This window comes from Haemaphysalis longicornis, unplaced genomic scaffold, assembly GCF_048455015.1.
Source record: "Haemaphysalis longicornis isolate Haplotype H1 unplaced genomic scaffold, Haemaphysalis longicornis Haplotype H1 scaffold_7, whole genome shotgun sequence".
NCBI lineage: Eukaryota > Metazoa > Arthropoda > Arachnida > Ixodida > Ixodidae > Haemaphysalis > Haemaphysalis longicornis.
In genome coordinates, this window is record NW_027526422.1 from 157,547,989 (window position 1) to 157,564,332 (window position 16,344).

Here is a 16,344-nt window from a genome sequence, read left to right on the forward strand (position 1 = left end):
ATACATACGTTTTAGACATTATGAAATTTCAACGCGAAGCAATGAACGTCTTTGGAATATACAAGGATACGCTGCCCGTGAGATCAGCTGCAAAAATAGACACAAATTCGAAAAACGCTTTCATCGACCTTTTTTTTTCAAGCCGATTTCGCTAATAAACTCTGATGTAGCCACTGGTTGCTGCATATACGCCGAGAGTAAAACGCTAAGGAATGCTCTCGAATTCATTTGCCTGTATGCATATTTAGCAGTGTATGTATGCAAGCCGAAACATTTCAACGAAATAGAAGTTTCAACAAATCCTACCCCATCGTGTGAGGTATCCTATTTTTAATGTTTGCTTGTTCACATTTGTGTCTTACAAACATAAGACGTGGTATTAGGCTGTACCAAGCCTATTTGAGCATTCAAAGATAGCGACGTCACTTATTGCAGTGCAGGAAAAAGTGTAGGCTGTTAATTCTTGTTTCACACTTTTAGCATTATCCGCGTAATGGGCAAGTCCTGCTGCTCCAAACGGTAGACGAGTATTTGCGACACCTTCGCCTACGGATAAATTCCACCCGTCATTTTTAAGCTTAGATGTCTTTTTTGAAGCTTAGATGTCTTAAAATGTGTTTTCAAGCTTAGATGACTCTTCGGATGTATTCATGCAACCAGCACTTTGTGGAGCAATATGCCGGCGTTGCGGGTATGTCATCAACACCGACGCAAACTGTTTTACGTAAAATGAACCGTGAAACAAAAGCCACGTTCCCTCGATTAAAATTGTTGTATGCGAGTATGTCGTAGACACCGATGTCAGCTATTTCGCTTTTGGGAATCGTGCAAACAAAACAGCGCTGCCTCCATGAAAATTTAAGAAACTTAGAAGGTGAAAAGGTACAACTTTGTACTTTGAACTTTATGCTTTTTAAAAAATACATTATGATTGCTTGCCCCACATTTCACGGAATATTATTAGCTTTGTTCCCTGAATTACATGCTCATTAAGGTATTTACGCATACGCAAACTCTCAAGCCTGCACAATCCACTGGTTATGCCACGCGAGTGACCCGTAGAATGCATTTGAAATTCTCAGGCCATTATCATGTACTCAAAAGTCACAGAAAAGAGTAGGTTATACTCTGCTTTCACTTGAACCTAATCACCTAATCAGACCTACCAGACCTATTCCAATGTTCCCAGCGCTTACCAAGGGAAGCAGACGGCACCTCTCGAAGCACATGGTAAGAATTCGTAGCCCTATGTTTCCTATTCTCCTGCGATCACTAATAGGCCAGAAAAATATGCAAGCCCTAAACTCGTACAATACCTATTGAAATGTGTTGCACGCAGAAGCCAAGGGAGAACGTAGAGCAGAAGAGTTCGTTTTCAGTGCGAGAAAATTGGTGACCAGTTATTTTTCGCATTCAAATGTCACAGTAAATGTTAGACTAGAAAAACACCTGCAGAGCAATTATACTGTGAGCTGTATTTCAACTGTTCTGATTAGTACGCCAGATGCACTCTCTACCCGCTTTCTTTGTCTTTAATACAAAATGCAAGCTCTGCTGCTCTGCGTCAGCGCCATGTGTTAAAGCTGAGCCGTTTGCAAGATTGACAGTGACGAGTACATGCGCTGCCACTGACCGGCATGTGCGAGCGAAAATGACATTACAAACATTTTGGAAAGAGGTCAACATACAGGCAGATTTGAGAACTGGCGTACAGAACACTGGACTGCACGTGTTCACGGAAGACTAGAAAGAAAAATTTTTTGTCTTGCCGAGTTTTCGGAAAAGGCTTAAGGCTTAGTAGGACAGCTCAGGCTGCTTCACTGTAAAGCGAACAGCTAGCAGTCTATGAGAGCTAAAAAGCAGCGTAAATGATAATGAAATGGTTCTTTCTGTAACTATGGAAGATAATTATATCGCTATTGTTCGAGACGCTCCGCTATCGTACGATTGCGCCAGTACGCAAGCCACGATACACCCATTTGTATCAAGCTGTTATACAAATTAAACTGGGGCCCTTTGTTTAAAACCACTTGCCTTAATTCCGGACTGCCTCGACCACACGATATCGGCTGCTGATACTTTTCAAGCTGGGCCATTACAAGTAAAGAAACACCAATTTTGTGCTCCTACAAAAACCACTATTTTAAAGGCGGTGCATAATTTATCCTAGAAAAAAACTTTTTTTTTTTAAATTTAGGTTACCATAAAAAGGCTTCACTTTTGGTATCCAGGGGAACTTCTTTGGAAACAGCTCGTGGAAAGAGCGTTTCCAATGGCGTTGGGGGCACAGAGAAGCGTTTGGCAGCACGACACTGTCTTCAGAGACTATAAATTACAACATGCAGATACGTAGTTTTTGAAACAAATGCCTTTAGTTAATGCGGTTTCGAATAGATCAGAGCCTGTATTACAGGAGAACTTGTTACTGGGAGTCTTGGTTACGGTCTACGAACATACTGAGTAGTGAAACGATGCCCTGACGATCGGCTTACTACCTATTGCGAAATATAATGTTGTCTGCACCTGGAGCCGAAGCAATCGGCTCCAGGTGCAGACAACCTAGAAAGCAATCGTCAGCTCGCAAAGCGAAATTCAGAATTGTATGCAGATGTTGACTTTACTGATTCTCACGTTAGGGCTTCTTCACTGCAGATGTTTTGTGTTGCAAGAAAGTGTTTGTGTAGTGTTCAGAACTACACACGTGTTGGATGTGTGCGATTGTGTTAGCCTGATCCTCAGGTGTGACCCTTGTTGGACTAACCAGGGGCACGCTGTGTGCGTGCTGGCCTTTTAGTCTGTGCATTCGTGTCCATACCTTGTGTGTGTCTGTGTAAAAGTTTATGGATGTGAGGAAGCGGCGCCAATTGTCTGTTTGCCTCATGGCTCCCACGCCTACCCCTTTGCCCCTGTGAATGATATAAGTTTATTGGTTGTGTGGTATCTGCGGAGGATACCATACGCCTTGTTATGGCTCTCCCACGCAGGCCTACATTCGTCCTTCCTCCAGGGCTTCCTTGGTTTGCGCGGGGCAAAGGAGGCCTGAAAATCTGACTTTTCGGCGGCGGCGAGCATGTGCACCGTAGCAAGCTGGATTGCAGCTTCTACATAAACGTGCGTTATCAATTTGTGGTGTAGTTGAGATGTCTCTATTAATATGTTCAATTCACTCTTGTTTTATTTAAACTCTTTTGGGAAGGTGTTGTTTGGCCCTAAGTATGTTATCGAGGTAGGGAAGTGGTCACAATCAAATGGGCTAGTGCCAGCATTCCACTATAGGGGCGTAAAGAGTGTTGCAGAGCCAATAACGAAGCCAAGGTGTAAGCGGGTGTGTCCTATGATATGGAATTTACACTTTTTTAATAAGCATGCTCCCGAAAGTGTTATGTTTTAGACAAGGCATCCTCGGGCGTCCGTGCTAGAGAAGCCCCAAAGAGAGCTGTGTGCATTGAGGTCGCCTGTCTGAGCAAAAAGTTCGCGTAGCTTGTCTATCATTATCACCACCTTAATCATCATCATGATCCTATCAAGACCCACTCAAAAGGAAAGCTTTATCCCACAGATCTTCAATTATCCCGATACTGTGCAAACAGCGACCAACACATCCTAGCAAACATCTTGATCTCATCGGCCCATCTAACCTTGTGCCACGCCCTGCCACGCTTGCCTTCTCTCGGAATCTACTCTGTTACCTTAATTGACCAACTGTTATCTTAACTTCGGATTACATACCCTGCCCATGCAGACCCATTTCTGCTGCTTAATTTCTAGTTTTAAGTTTTTAACACGCGTTTGTTCCATGATGCACTCCACTCTCTTCTTGTCCCTTAATTTTCCACCTATCATCTCCCGTTCCATTGCTCGCTGAGCCGTCCTTAATTTAAGTAGAACACTTTTAGTGAGCCTGCAAGTGTCTTCCCTTTAGGTGAGTACCGGTAAGATGCAGTTTTCATGCGCTTTCTTCTTCAGGGACAATGGTAGGCTGCCATTGATTGCCTAATGCCTGCCGAATACACTCTACGCCATTCTTATCCTTCTAATTGTCACTGCTTGGCTTAAGTAGATATATTCGCTTACGACTACCACCGCTTCGCCGCTTATGTCAAACCGCTCTTTCACTTCCGAGGCTGTTGAGCATTACTTAACATTCTTAATTACTGGAGCATTGCTTAATAGCATAAATCGGGTGGCTGAGCCCCCTCTCAGGCGTCGTCCGACTTTAGTCTCAGCCTCCCCTTGGTTGTGCAAGAAATAAAAATCAAGTACTCAAATACTCAAATACGTTAGCTTTCTTCAAATTAATTTTATGCTCACGTTTCTACTTTGCTCCCCAGTGCGGTAATCATGTTTTACAATTCATCCTCCGAGTAACTTAGCAAGGCAACGTAATCATCACGTCTGAGGTTACTCAGGTATTCTCTATTAAACTTTGCGCCCACATCTTCTCATTCAAATGTTCTCAATACCCCCTGTAAACATTGCTGTGAATATTATTGGAGAGATTGTGTCTCTTGGTCTGACGCCCTTCCTTATAGGTATTTTACTGCACTTTTTATGGAGGGCGATGGTGGCTATGGACCCATCGTAGATATCCCCTAGTACTTCAACGTAATGCTCGTCTACACCCTGATTCCGCTACGGCTGAATGACGGCTCCTTTTTCCATCCAGTCAAAGTCTTTCTGATAATGTATGAAGGCTACACATAGGGGTTGAGTATACACCGCGGACTCCTCTATCACCTGATGGATCGTGTGAATATGGTCCATTGCTGAATAGCATTTACCAAACCGTGTTTGTTCGTTAGGTTGAATGAAATCTAAGGTAGCGGAAATTCTGTTAGCGATTACCTTGGTAAGTACCTTGTAGACGACTAACAGTAAGCTGATCGGCTTGTAATTTGTTAAGTCCCTAATGTCACCTTTCTTATGAATTAGTATGAAGTACATGTTCTTCCAAGATGCCGGTACACTAGCGGTTATTAGGCACCGGGTATACAGGTTTGCCAGTTTTTCTAGTACAATTTGCCCGCCTTCGTTAAAGAGGTCTGCTGTTTTCTGATCCGCACCAGTTGCTTTCCCCTTTGCATTTCTTTCAAACCCTTCTTTATTTTTTCTGTCATTACTGCTTTGCATGGCGCTCTCGTCTGAACTACTTCCTCGTTCGTTATTATTCTGGATGTTGAGAATACAGTACAGATCTCTATAGAACTCCTCGGCTACCATACCTATTTTGCCCTATTTGGGATGGCATTGCCTTATTTCTCTATAAGTGCATACATCTGATTTTCCCCATGCTACACGCATCCACATGGCTTTCAGGCTGCCTCCGTTCTTTACAAAATGCTCAATCCTCTCCATTTTACACTTCCTAATGTCAGCTTCCGTACGCCTAATGATTCAATGATTAAGTTCTCTTTGAGGACCTCAATATTTGATCTGCAAAGCTGGATATCAGGAGTGTTGTAAACGGAGCACACTGTTATTAGCGTATTGAAGATTATGTTTCTGATGTCAACAACCTGAAGGACAGTTTTTATTTGGATATTGTAACCCGCCATCACTATCGGGCAAAGATGGCCCCACCGCCTGAAGATTTACCATTACCATTTCTGCCCCACCTACATACCATTTAACTTATCAAGATATTTGTGCGTTAGTATATTTATTGTTTCATGTGGACATATCGCAAATAGTTGATCGGAATGCAGTTTCTAGAAGACATCATCAACATTTTTAAGGAGGCCTCTGCAGTTGGACTGGGTAATAGTTTATTTTCCCATTTTGTACACTTAAGACCTATGGGAATGTGTGTGTGTGTGTGTGTGTGTGTGTGTGTGTGTGTGTGTGTGTGTGTGTGTGTGTGTGTGTGTGTGTGTGTGAGTGTGAGTGTGTGTGTGTGTGTGTGTGTGTGTGTGTGTGTGTGTGTGTGTGTGTGTGTGTGTGTGTGTGTGTGTGTGTGTGTGTGTGTGTGTGTGTGTGTGTGTGTGTGTGTGTGTGTGTGTGTGTGTGTGTGTGTGTGTGTGTGTGTGTGTGTGTGTGTGTGTTACTGTTTTGTATTTGTGGGCTTGCATTCTTAGAAGCGGTTTCTGGGGCTTTTCTGGTTGTTTGGACGCCGCAGCCTGTTCCAAGCACTGTGATGCAGGCAGGAACGGTCCGACGTCCATTGCCTCATCAGATGTCTGGGTGATTCCCAGTGGACCGGGCCCCAGCAATCGGTACCTTTGCGGGTGCCCCTCGTTTCGGCTGCCTCCGTTTCGGGCGTTGGGAGCGCCACGGGCAGGGCAGGGGGTGTGGTGAGTATGGGGGCTGCTGTGGGCCCTCCCGTGTCTATCGCCTCCGTGCCCTCAAGTGTCCCTTCGGCCGGTGGAGCGGAAACTTTGTGAGCTTCAGCGCTCCCGGCGGCGATCACCGTCGCCACGTTCAATGGAGTTGCCCCAACCGGCGATCCCTCACGATCATGTACTACCTAAGGCTGTCCGGCAAGAGAAATAACCACCACAGCCTCTACAGGCTTTGTAGAGGCAGCGGGGTGCAGCTCGACTCGGGGTTGCTGCAGCAACGCGCCAGCAAGAAGGCTGCACTATGTTGCATTTCTGACCAATTGCTGCCCCAACCCCCGGCGGGCATCGTCTGCGTACGTTGTCACCGAAAATAGCTTGTGGTTTTCGCGCGGTTCTAGAAAGGTGATGTTTCATTTACTTTCATGGGGATGATCTCCTTTTCAGCTTTGAAATTTGTGCACGCACGCGAATAAGCATCGCGTGGTCCACTGCAATTCGGGCAAATATTGGTGTTTTCACAGTATAACTCAGGAACGATCATTCTCGGCTTATTTAGCACATGTGAAGTTTTTTCTGCATGATTAGGTTCCATGGCAGGATTATTGCGTTTAAACCCGCGCCTCTCACTCGCTACACATGGTCGTACACTGCAGCTAAGAAAACCAAGTTTGACCTTTTCTGGTGGTACTGCGCGGTGAAACTTTAAAATTTTCGTTTTGTTGGACTTCCTTGATTCCCTCTTCGAATAGCGATAGTTTCATTGCGGTTACTCCTTGAGGCTGAAGCGCCTCAAGAATACTCGCGCCTGCTCGGACTCTAGATCTTTTTCAGATATCACTCCTTGCGAGGAGTTGAGGGTCCGGTGTGCTGTCACAATGACAGTCAAGTCGCCAAGCTTGGTCGTTTTCAGTCGGTTGTCACTTTGATTTTTTCCTTTCTTTTAGACGGGTGCATCACCAGATGTGAGTTTCTTAGCATCATAGTCTGAACCTTGGAAAGACTCCATTAATTTCGCTAACAGAATGACAAATTTGTTAGCAACAGCGGTGTCCTCTGCTGAAATATTGACATGAGACTTGTGACAATCCTCTGCTTTCCCTTTAGCTAGTACTTCGGCGCCGCCCTCTTTGGTGGGTAGACCATTGAATTGGTGGGATAAAGAAGAAACATGCCCTATTGAAAAAAAAAACATTGGACGGGGTTCTTCCCTCCTTCGGGTTTACCCTAATGCCGAGAGAAGTCTCGTGGCTTCTTGCCAGCTAAACAGACAGGAAGCCCATCGGCCGGAGCTTGAGCACGTCCACGACGGCCACCTTTGATGGTTTCTTACCTTACACCTATAATCACACCGTTGCGCTTGGTTCCAGCTGATGTTTGGGGGCTCCTGGTCCGCTTTGCCGTCAAAACCGTCAACATGAATACCCAAGGTGCTCCGTGAGGGGTGCAATTTGAGCGGGACCAAACACGCGCTAAGGAAACGAGAGGGCACAAAATAGCAAAGTCAACTTTTTCACGAATGCAACGCCGTCTTATATATAATGAATATATTGACCAAAAATTATGCGGTTATCAACCACTGATGCAACTCTATAAATACACTGTTTGATTTACTTGCAATAATTGGATCATCAATTTATAGAAAATTCTGGATTCACGTCTGCTGCCAATAAATAATTAGATCATTAGAGCCTCTAGATTATAAAACTTCTAAAGGAGCTGTATAGCTGCAGAAAGCAGTTGTCACTTTAATTTTGTGACGGCTATTCCTGAACAAGTCGATGACGTTGGAGTGCTCAGAGTACAAAATACTCCGGGATTGTTTGTACCACAGATATTATGAATACATATGACACGCCACTCTAAAACGAAAAACATAAATCCAGCCCTACTACGACATTCCAGCAGCATCCCAAAACCACGATCAAACGACGGCCCCTCTTTTTCTGGTGGGAGAAAACTCTAGACCTTCATAGTGTCAGTCAACGATTTAGGAGAAAGGTACGCTAAATCCGAGGTAGTAAACAACCGTGTTATACTTCCCGCATTTGTTTGACTTGGCCCAGACAATTGTTTGTTGGTCCGGCACTCGTTCTACATCGCTGTCCAATTTTCTATAATCATTTCTAAAGACGGTATTCTTTTAAAGCGACTGAAACGCGCAAACTATGGTATGCTTGTCTGTCGGTTTGTCCCTAAATTCAGCCACCCTGGAAATTTAAACTGAATGTTGAGAGAAATGGTCATATAAACCAAGCATTTCTAAGCAACCACATTCGTGGCAGTGTCATACTTCTGAACATTGTTGCGCAAAAAAGCATTAGGCATTAGGAATTACGCATGTGATTCAGAAGAAACATCAATACAGACGTTATTTTTTATTTTTTAAATAAATAAAAAATAAAAAATATTTGGAGTGTTCTTTACGTAAAGAATACCGGACTGTTTGATTAAACGAATGAGAAAATATGCCTCGAAAAATACAAAAAGCGGTGGCCCGCCTGTCATCACTGACCACCGGGAGTGGCATTTTTGGAAGCCAAACGCCACAGTCAATAGAGGTTCCATTGGATGGCGCGCGAAACGCGTGTGAAGCACAGAACGCGATATTTTTTATTTCACTTGAGCGAACCTTTACTGTGTTTATCGTAGGATGCGTGAGACGGGGTAGGCCGAGCATGTCAGTACAGCGGGAAAGAGAAGGGAGGAATTTGCTTGGCAGGGGCGGCAGACGATTATCGCCCTTCGAAGACATTTCAACTGAAGTGAGCAGAAACGCGTACAATGTCACCTGAGAACGTTTGGTGTGACGCCGCCCCTGTTTTTTTAAATAGAGTGATTATTGAAAAATTAACCACATTTTTTGGTTTGAATAGTGTATAAAATTGAAAAACTATTCTTAACCCTTTGAGGGTCACGGCCGTACATGTACGGCATCGGCAAACACTTTCAAAATGGTCAATGACGTGCATATACGGCATTGCTTGTATCTTTAAAAAGCGCGCCTTTTTCGCTAACTTCTCTTGCTTGGCATGTGCTGCCACAATCGGGAAATACGTCAATTTTTTTTTCTTGCACCGATGACTCTTCTTTTAATTCTTTTATGATTTACCTCAGTGGTGCGCCGGCTATCGTTTGCGCATCCGCTAACGAGGGGTCACGCTGGGTGTCGTCCACCGGGCGCCTCTCGCTTCTTGCGCCTACCACAGACCAAGGTCGCCTCCGAACCAGATGAGGCTCTTTTCTACATTTTTTGTATTTTATGGCCGGTGCGCCTTCTATCGCTCCCGCATCCAGCCGTGCAGGCAACGGCTGGTTTCGGTATCGTCCTCCGGGCGCTTCCCGCTTTTTGCGCCCGCTAAACTGATGTCTATCTGACTTTGATCCACTCAAAAGGTGCCAGCTTGTTGCCCTCTCGTTTTTATTTAAAATGTTTCTTGTGTTACTCATGAATAAACCACAGATGTGTAACGACACAAACGACTATTTTGTCACTTTATGGTCACCCTAAAAAAATTACAATTATATTTTCTTGAAATAGGTTCATCCGAAGAATTTAAACCAGCATTAAAAAAATTCGACCCTCAAAGGTTAACTCGGTAGACAAACTCCGGTGTCTTCCGCACTCTCCCGGCTCCCGAAATGTCTGACAGATGGCGCAAACATGGCCGAAAACTCCTATACAAAATGGTAAAAGAATCCATGAAGAGTAAGCATGTACAGCCAAGACCGCTCCAAGCCACAACAACTGTGGGCCTCACTTACACATGTCAACGTTGTTCAGTGCAGCGCCAACATCGCCAAATGCAAGTCGATAATCGTGTGCATGGTTTTTTTTGCACAATAGATGGTCAGTTGGTTTGTGCTGTAACAAATTAAAAATGCCTTTTGATAATAGCGTTGAATCAAGCACTACATTAAAGCAAGAACAAAGACAAAAGATGTTCACTCGACGTTCTGCGAGAAAAAAAGGCACAAACAATAAACTAAAACAGGCTTTCTCTCATAACAGGCCGCGTGCGACCAATGCAAACGCGAGAAAGTTGATATAATGGAATACACTCGTTTCAGCACGTATACCTTATGGGCTAAGAAATAGTTGAATAACAACGGGCCTCTGTGTAGTGAAATAAAAAATGCAGAAAAACATGGTTATGATCTGGGTGGAATGTTTAGCAATTGGACACTAATCGCCCGAATTTACAACTAATAATTATTGCTAATGTGGCCATGCATCTGTCACAGCAGAGGTGTATATGTCTAATGATCCCGTTATACCGTACGTGTTGCGGGGAAACACGGCGACGTGTTGAGCGTGTGAAAATTCATAAAAATAAAAAGACGTCTTAGGGCATCCGTATTTTTATATAACGCCATTTTAATCCAGATTTAATGAAATTAGTGTATCTCAATGTTTATAAGCCCACAGTGTGTGTTGATCAGTAAAACATCCCCATCTACAAAGGAAGTAAGCTTTCAGCCATACATTAAAATCCTCTCCACCCACCCGCCTCTTTCCCCAGTCGTGTATTCTACTGTTCGCCACGCGCTGCTGCGTCCATCTCGTCCCTGCCGTTTAAACAGCAGAGCCGTTTAAGCGGACACAAAGCCTTCCGTTGAAGACAAAAAACTCCGAAGCCTCATGACAAAAATTTGGTAAGAGAGGTCGTGGGAATCGAACCCGGTAATTTTACGCCGTGAAACCGGCCACCTAACCTTGGGCCGCCCCAAAGCCTTAGGAGTTCTGGTTAGCTGCGGTTAAGAACAGACCATTGTGCAGCCAATTGGAACAAGAAAAAACGCTTCCCGCGGTCAAAATAGAACCTGGGTCTTTCACATTATAAAACCGGTGTTACGCCGATTGAGCTGTTATCGCTTTCCAGGCGCCAAGCGTTTCTTTGATTTCGTAGCACGATTATTGGCTTCTAATGCGTCTTAACGCCGTTCACTTTGGGAGAGAGGAAAGCCTGCGCACGAAACGATCTGTCCCTTCCAGCCATAGAAAACTTTCAGAAGCAAGTTTAGAAATAAATGATAGTTAATGACACATGGAGCGGGAACTTGACACTTTACGGAAGAAATTTAAGGCAGGCTTAGGTCGCATCAACGAACCATGGAACGGAATATGATCGGAGTAACATATTCCTAGATCAGAGTAGCAGGTATCCTAGTTCAAAGAAAGGGAAAAAATGTACAATAGCTGGCCATGTAATTAAGCGAAATGACTAGCGGTGACTACCAAGGTGACATAGTGGACACCACGAGGTGGTTCTAGAAAAAGAGGAAGGCCAATTACTCGATGGAGGGACGAAGTAAGGAAATTCGCAGGAAAAGAACGAACTCCAGCGGCGCGGGACAGCAGTAGTTGGAGACCGATGGGAGAGGCCGTTGTACTGCAATGGACACTGTTTGCTGCTGCTGATGACGAGCATCTCCGATGAAGGGAGAGGGGCCGCCAGCTCTGCTGTTTCTCAACCTTGCACCACTAGTCTAAGCATCACCGTTTCTTAAACGCGCAATTAGGGGTGGGGCGTACGCGCCCAGACAACCTTCACGCGCTCACCGTTGGCAGATCCGTTGTGCTGGAGGGAGATTTCAACGTGGGCGTGTCACGGCCCGATTGAACCCGAGTGCCCTGAGTTAGGAAAGCAATATTCAAAGTTGATCAAGATCACTATCTTGTGCACGGTAACTACTTTTGTGGGTCTCAAAGCAGTGAACTCAGAGACCACCGTTATTTAATTTGGAAAAAGGTCTTTGGCCATGGTAACCTTAACTGTAACACGCGGGTTATAATGATGCCAGCGTTCTGATTTAAGCAAGGATTTTTAAAGTGTTCCGAAGTGACGCGGATATTTCGCGTGACGATGTAGATGTATTTATAAACTGAGAAAACGATTGGATTCTCTGCGGCACTGAAGGAGCAGACAGTTGGCCTAGCTAAGCTCATAGCGATCTCTTCGACATTGTTCACTAGCGATCGTACAAGGCGGCGCAACCCTTCTTGTCCTTGTCCTCTGCTAATATACCTCAAAAAAGGGTGTGTTACAGGAGCCACTGAAGTTGGGACCACCATCTCAGGAGAGCTTTGTGGGGGAACAGCATTTTTGTAATAGGACTTCGAGAGTACTTTGTGTAACAGTCCTGCGTGTTGGCGAAACGGAGGTTGCACAGGAATGGTCATGGCTGACCAGTGAATAATGTGAACACATTTTTCGCACCTTCCACGGATCAGGTCCTCTGTCCAGCCACCCCTTTTAATGTAATCAGCAATTTAACCAGGACGGCTATAAAGAGTAAAACACAAAAGTGTTTCAACAGAACGTTATATCTTTTTTTAAAAAGAACGCCTTGGCTAACGCAATTTAAATACAAAACTTCCAACATTTGGCCAGAATGACACTATGCCTGCCTTTCTATTGGTAACCAACAAAGCATCGTGCAGGGATAATTTCGCCAGGAGAGAGACAAAGAGAGACACACGTCAAATGCTTGTGCGGTTTCTTCGCCTTCGTATGTGTATATTTTGTTAGCCGACGTCAACTTGTTGTGCGGCTGTATCATCGGAGGGTAAACCTGCTGAGAATTATCTCGCTTTGGTGGTAACCCAGTTTGTGCAGTGTAATGAATTTCAGTTTTACCAGACAGCCCAGCAGAGCGTGCAAGGTTCTGTAACTAGGAACCCGTAACGTTAAATTGATAAACGTCGTGGAAGTGCTAGTACCCTCTGACCTCATATGACAGAAGTGTTGATTTTTTGTGCAGCTTTTCTGGTCCAAAAAGCTAGTCGGACACACCTACGCTTAATAATTGGAATTCCCCAGTACATTCTAAGCCACCAGATGTTTACCATTATTAGTCGTTTTCTTGTGGGACAGTGTTTCCGCTCAAGTGCATTGTGCCGCAAAAAATGTTAGCTTTTTTGAAGGTTGTTGCTAGACAACTGAAGGAAGGTTACCTCAGGGTTAATAGATTTAAGTTCGATTCCCGGCCGCGCTGGCCGCTTTTCTAACGGGAGCAAAAAGCAAAAAAGCCCTTGTTTTCGACATTTTTTCGCACGGGAAGCTCAAAATTAATCATACATTAGTCACATTAGTCACATTAGTCACATTAGTCACGTATAAAGAATATCTTTAAAAGGTGGCCAAAATTAATCCGGCGCCGCCCACGACGGCGCGCGTCATTGCCTGTGCAGCGTCCACATGCAATGAAGAACAGATTCAGCTATTTCTCTAGTGAATCACGTCGTCAGAGGTATATTAGTTTTTTTTGCTTGGTAAGAAAGCGCAGATATTATTATTTTCGGCCACTAAGTTTTGCTAAATAAACTTAGTATTTAAATTTAGGAAGAAGTATGAAGCAACCTTCAGGGCATGCAAGAATGTCTAGTTAATGTGGGTAATGCGGCGAAAACCAAATATACATTACTCATTTATTTAAAATGTATATCTTGCAAGGCCTCATTTCACAATTTAAATAATGCTTTGCTTTTATTGTTTTTTCTACAGAAACGTGGTGTCCTAATGAATGAAATTACTGTTGTACACCTAGCAAGTTTTTTAGCTTGGATAGGCTTTGTCTGTTCGATGCCTTCCATGACTGCAACGCCCAAAGGTAAGTTTGATAAAACCACCTATGATAAAGTTTCATGAAACATACCACCTATCTGTAAAAACCTATTCAATGTTGTATAAGAATATCGGATTCTTTCACTGCCATACGGCCATTTCTGCTTCCCGTATTACATCTGGTTGTAATACGCGCTTTCCCAAAAGTAAACAGTGAATTTAGCTGGTTAATCCTGATGGATGGAAAACACTGAAATCCTAATAAACTGGTGCTGAGGAGATGTCCCTAACATACCCGTTAAATTTCGCAAAAGCAAACCATCGGGACTTTTTATGTTGCCATTTCAAACATTTACAACACATTGACGAAAATATTGCTACATGGCGTGTATATTTGTAGCATTATTGTCCCACCATTACTCATCATTCCCCGAGATACGATGTTGTATTTCACTGGTGCCCATTTGGCTCATATCTGCCGCTCCATTATACGCAAAGGGTCTGTCCATTTCGAAGTGACGACGTTTTTAAGCAGTAATTTTATACCGCAAATCTCGCGGCACATTTCACATGTCCTTGGTGTAATTATGACTAAAACTGCGTTATGTCATGGTAGTTAAAACAACCGAGGACCGTAGCCTGTGAACCGCTGAAAAAGGAGAAAGGGCAAAAATGTCAACACTCAACGTGGACACTGAGTGTCCTTATATCGCACCCAAATGTTGACTGAAAGAGGCACAACTACTAGACATAAAACATTGATATGCGAATCGTTTGTCCGAAATTTATACCATCGATTTCAGTGTCGAATCTAACCTGATTTCAAATATTTCTTTGAAATTGGCGACGCTTGTATAACTTACTTTTATGACACACATGAATTTACTTTTCCATACCACAATATTTCTCCGCTCTTTTCAATCGAGTTGAAAGTTCGAAATGATGCGTTGCTGAAGCCCCTACGAAATGAGCCTAGGTATGCCTAAAAGAAAGTCTTTGATGGCTACATATGCCTAAATTAAAATTTCCATTGCCTTTTACTGCAGTATAAAACCTGGACGCTTCTTGCCTAAAGTCACGACTTCTAATCTTGAGCCATTACACTCGATGAAGGTGGATGACCAGCTTTGACTTTTAGCCCGTGACATGAACGTGACAAAGTTTACGTAAAAAGTGTGAGAAAATTGTATTTATGTTGCGCGTGGGCGGTGATTACCCCAAAAAATGGCACACATCCACGCAAAAACTTTTATTATAATTCTAGTCAACTTTAGAATGGTGTCCATTGTTACCTAACCTACTTATACGGCGCATATAGGTGGTGAGACGTGTAATGTGGAGGTCGTAGTCACATATTGATTTTGCAAAGCGTCTATATTGATAACTACTATATTCAAGACGCATATCCAAGAGGACAGCCTTAAATAAGACCACAATCGTGTTTTGCACGGTGCGGGACCTTGAAGGTGATTGCGTGCTAATCGCCCGCGAAGAGACACGTTCCTTTTTCAAAGCCATCACGCAACAAAGACACGCGGGGGAGGGGGGGAAGGGAGGGCTCGGGGGTTTTGTTCTCCGATATCAAAAATGACTACCACCCTAGCCCTGTAGGCGCTGTTCAAAACAATCTTATGAGCTTATACATGTGGCACCAACCAGTGGGGTGGGAAGAAAGTATTTGTCTGGGAAGCACTGGTCCTCTCTGGCTTGCCGGGCTATAGCTCATTAAGTATTGCACCGCAAAGGTTGAGCGGCTGGCAGGGGTGACTGGAGGTGGCGGATAAAGATGTGGATTTTTAGCATTAACGTTCCAAGTTTATATAGGGTCCCAGGACCTGAGCAGTGGGCGCACTCATGTGTTATTGAGTACTGTAGATTTAATAAAAAGGGAAGACGAGTGGTGTGAACACTTTTCCAGTTTCTAAAGGGCAGTGGTTTTGTGCCAGGCGAAGCGTGAGTGACGAACAGGTCTGCTGCGGCTGAGACGTTAGTGTTGGGGGCACGATAGGGGTTAAGGGCACGTTCGGACTTTGGGTCTGCCAGTCGGAAACAGCCCGGCGTGTATGCTTGCAGCCAGTGGCCTAGACAGCATTGTACTGGGGATTCGAACTTGGCCGGGTTCCCAGAGAGGTAGATATCGGGAAAATTGCAATAAGCTTCAAGCACACAGAAGGCTATAGGAGTAACACGTACGTAGTGCGAGCAACAACATTAGTGCGCACTTGTTGCGCTCTAGGACACTCATATGCTGTGGCTAATCGCGTCAGTCGGTGGCGCCAATCTTTTATCTATGCATATTCATTATAATCAGCATCGGTAGAAAGTTATCATCATTAGTGGCTTGTTCTGTTTAGTTACCGACAGGCTGATCAAACGAAGGCCACTGGTACTGCTGCCGAATTCTGTGAGGTCTTCCCTCGACCCACAAGTGGTCGATGTTGCTTCTTTTGATCCTGACCTCTCCCTGACCAAGCTGCGCCCCTCGAGCACCGTTCCGCCCG

General features: G+C 44.2%; 1 protein-coding gene across 1 annotated transcript in view; it reads left to right on the forward strand.

The window, feature by feature from the left end:
• The window catches only part of LOC144145378 (neprilysin-1-like), a 145,950-nt gene that overhangs the window by 26,399 nt on the left and 103,207 nt on the right, over positions 1–16,344 (forward strand). Inside the window, exon 2 of the mRNA XM_077676965.1 lies at positions 13,784–13,889. Coding sequence (XP_077533091.1) covers positions 13,784–13,889 — 106 coding nt within the window. The remainder of the gene's footprint in view (positions 1–13,783; positions 13,890–16,344) is intronic.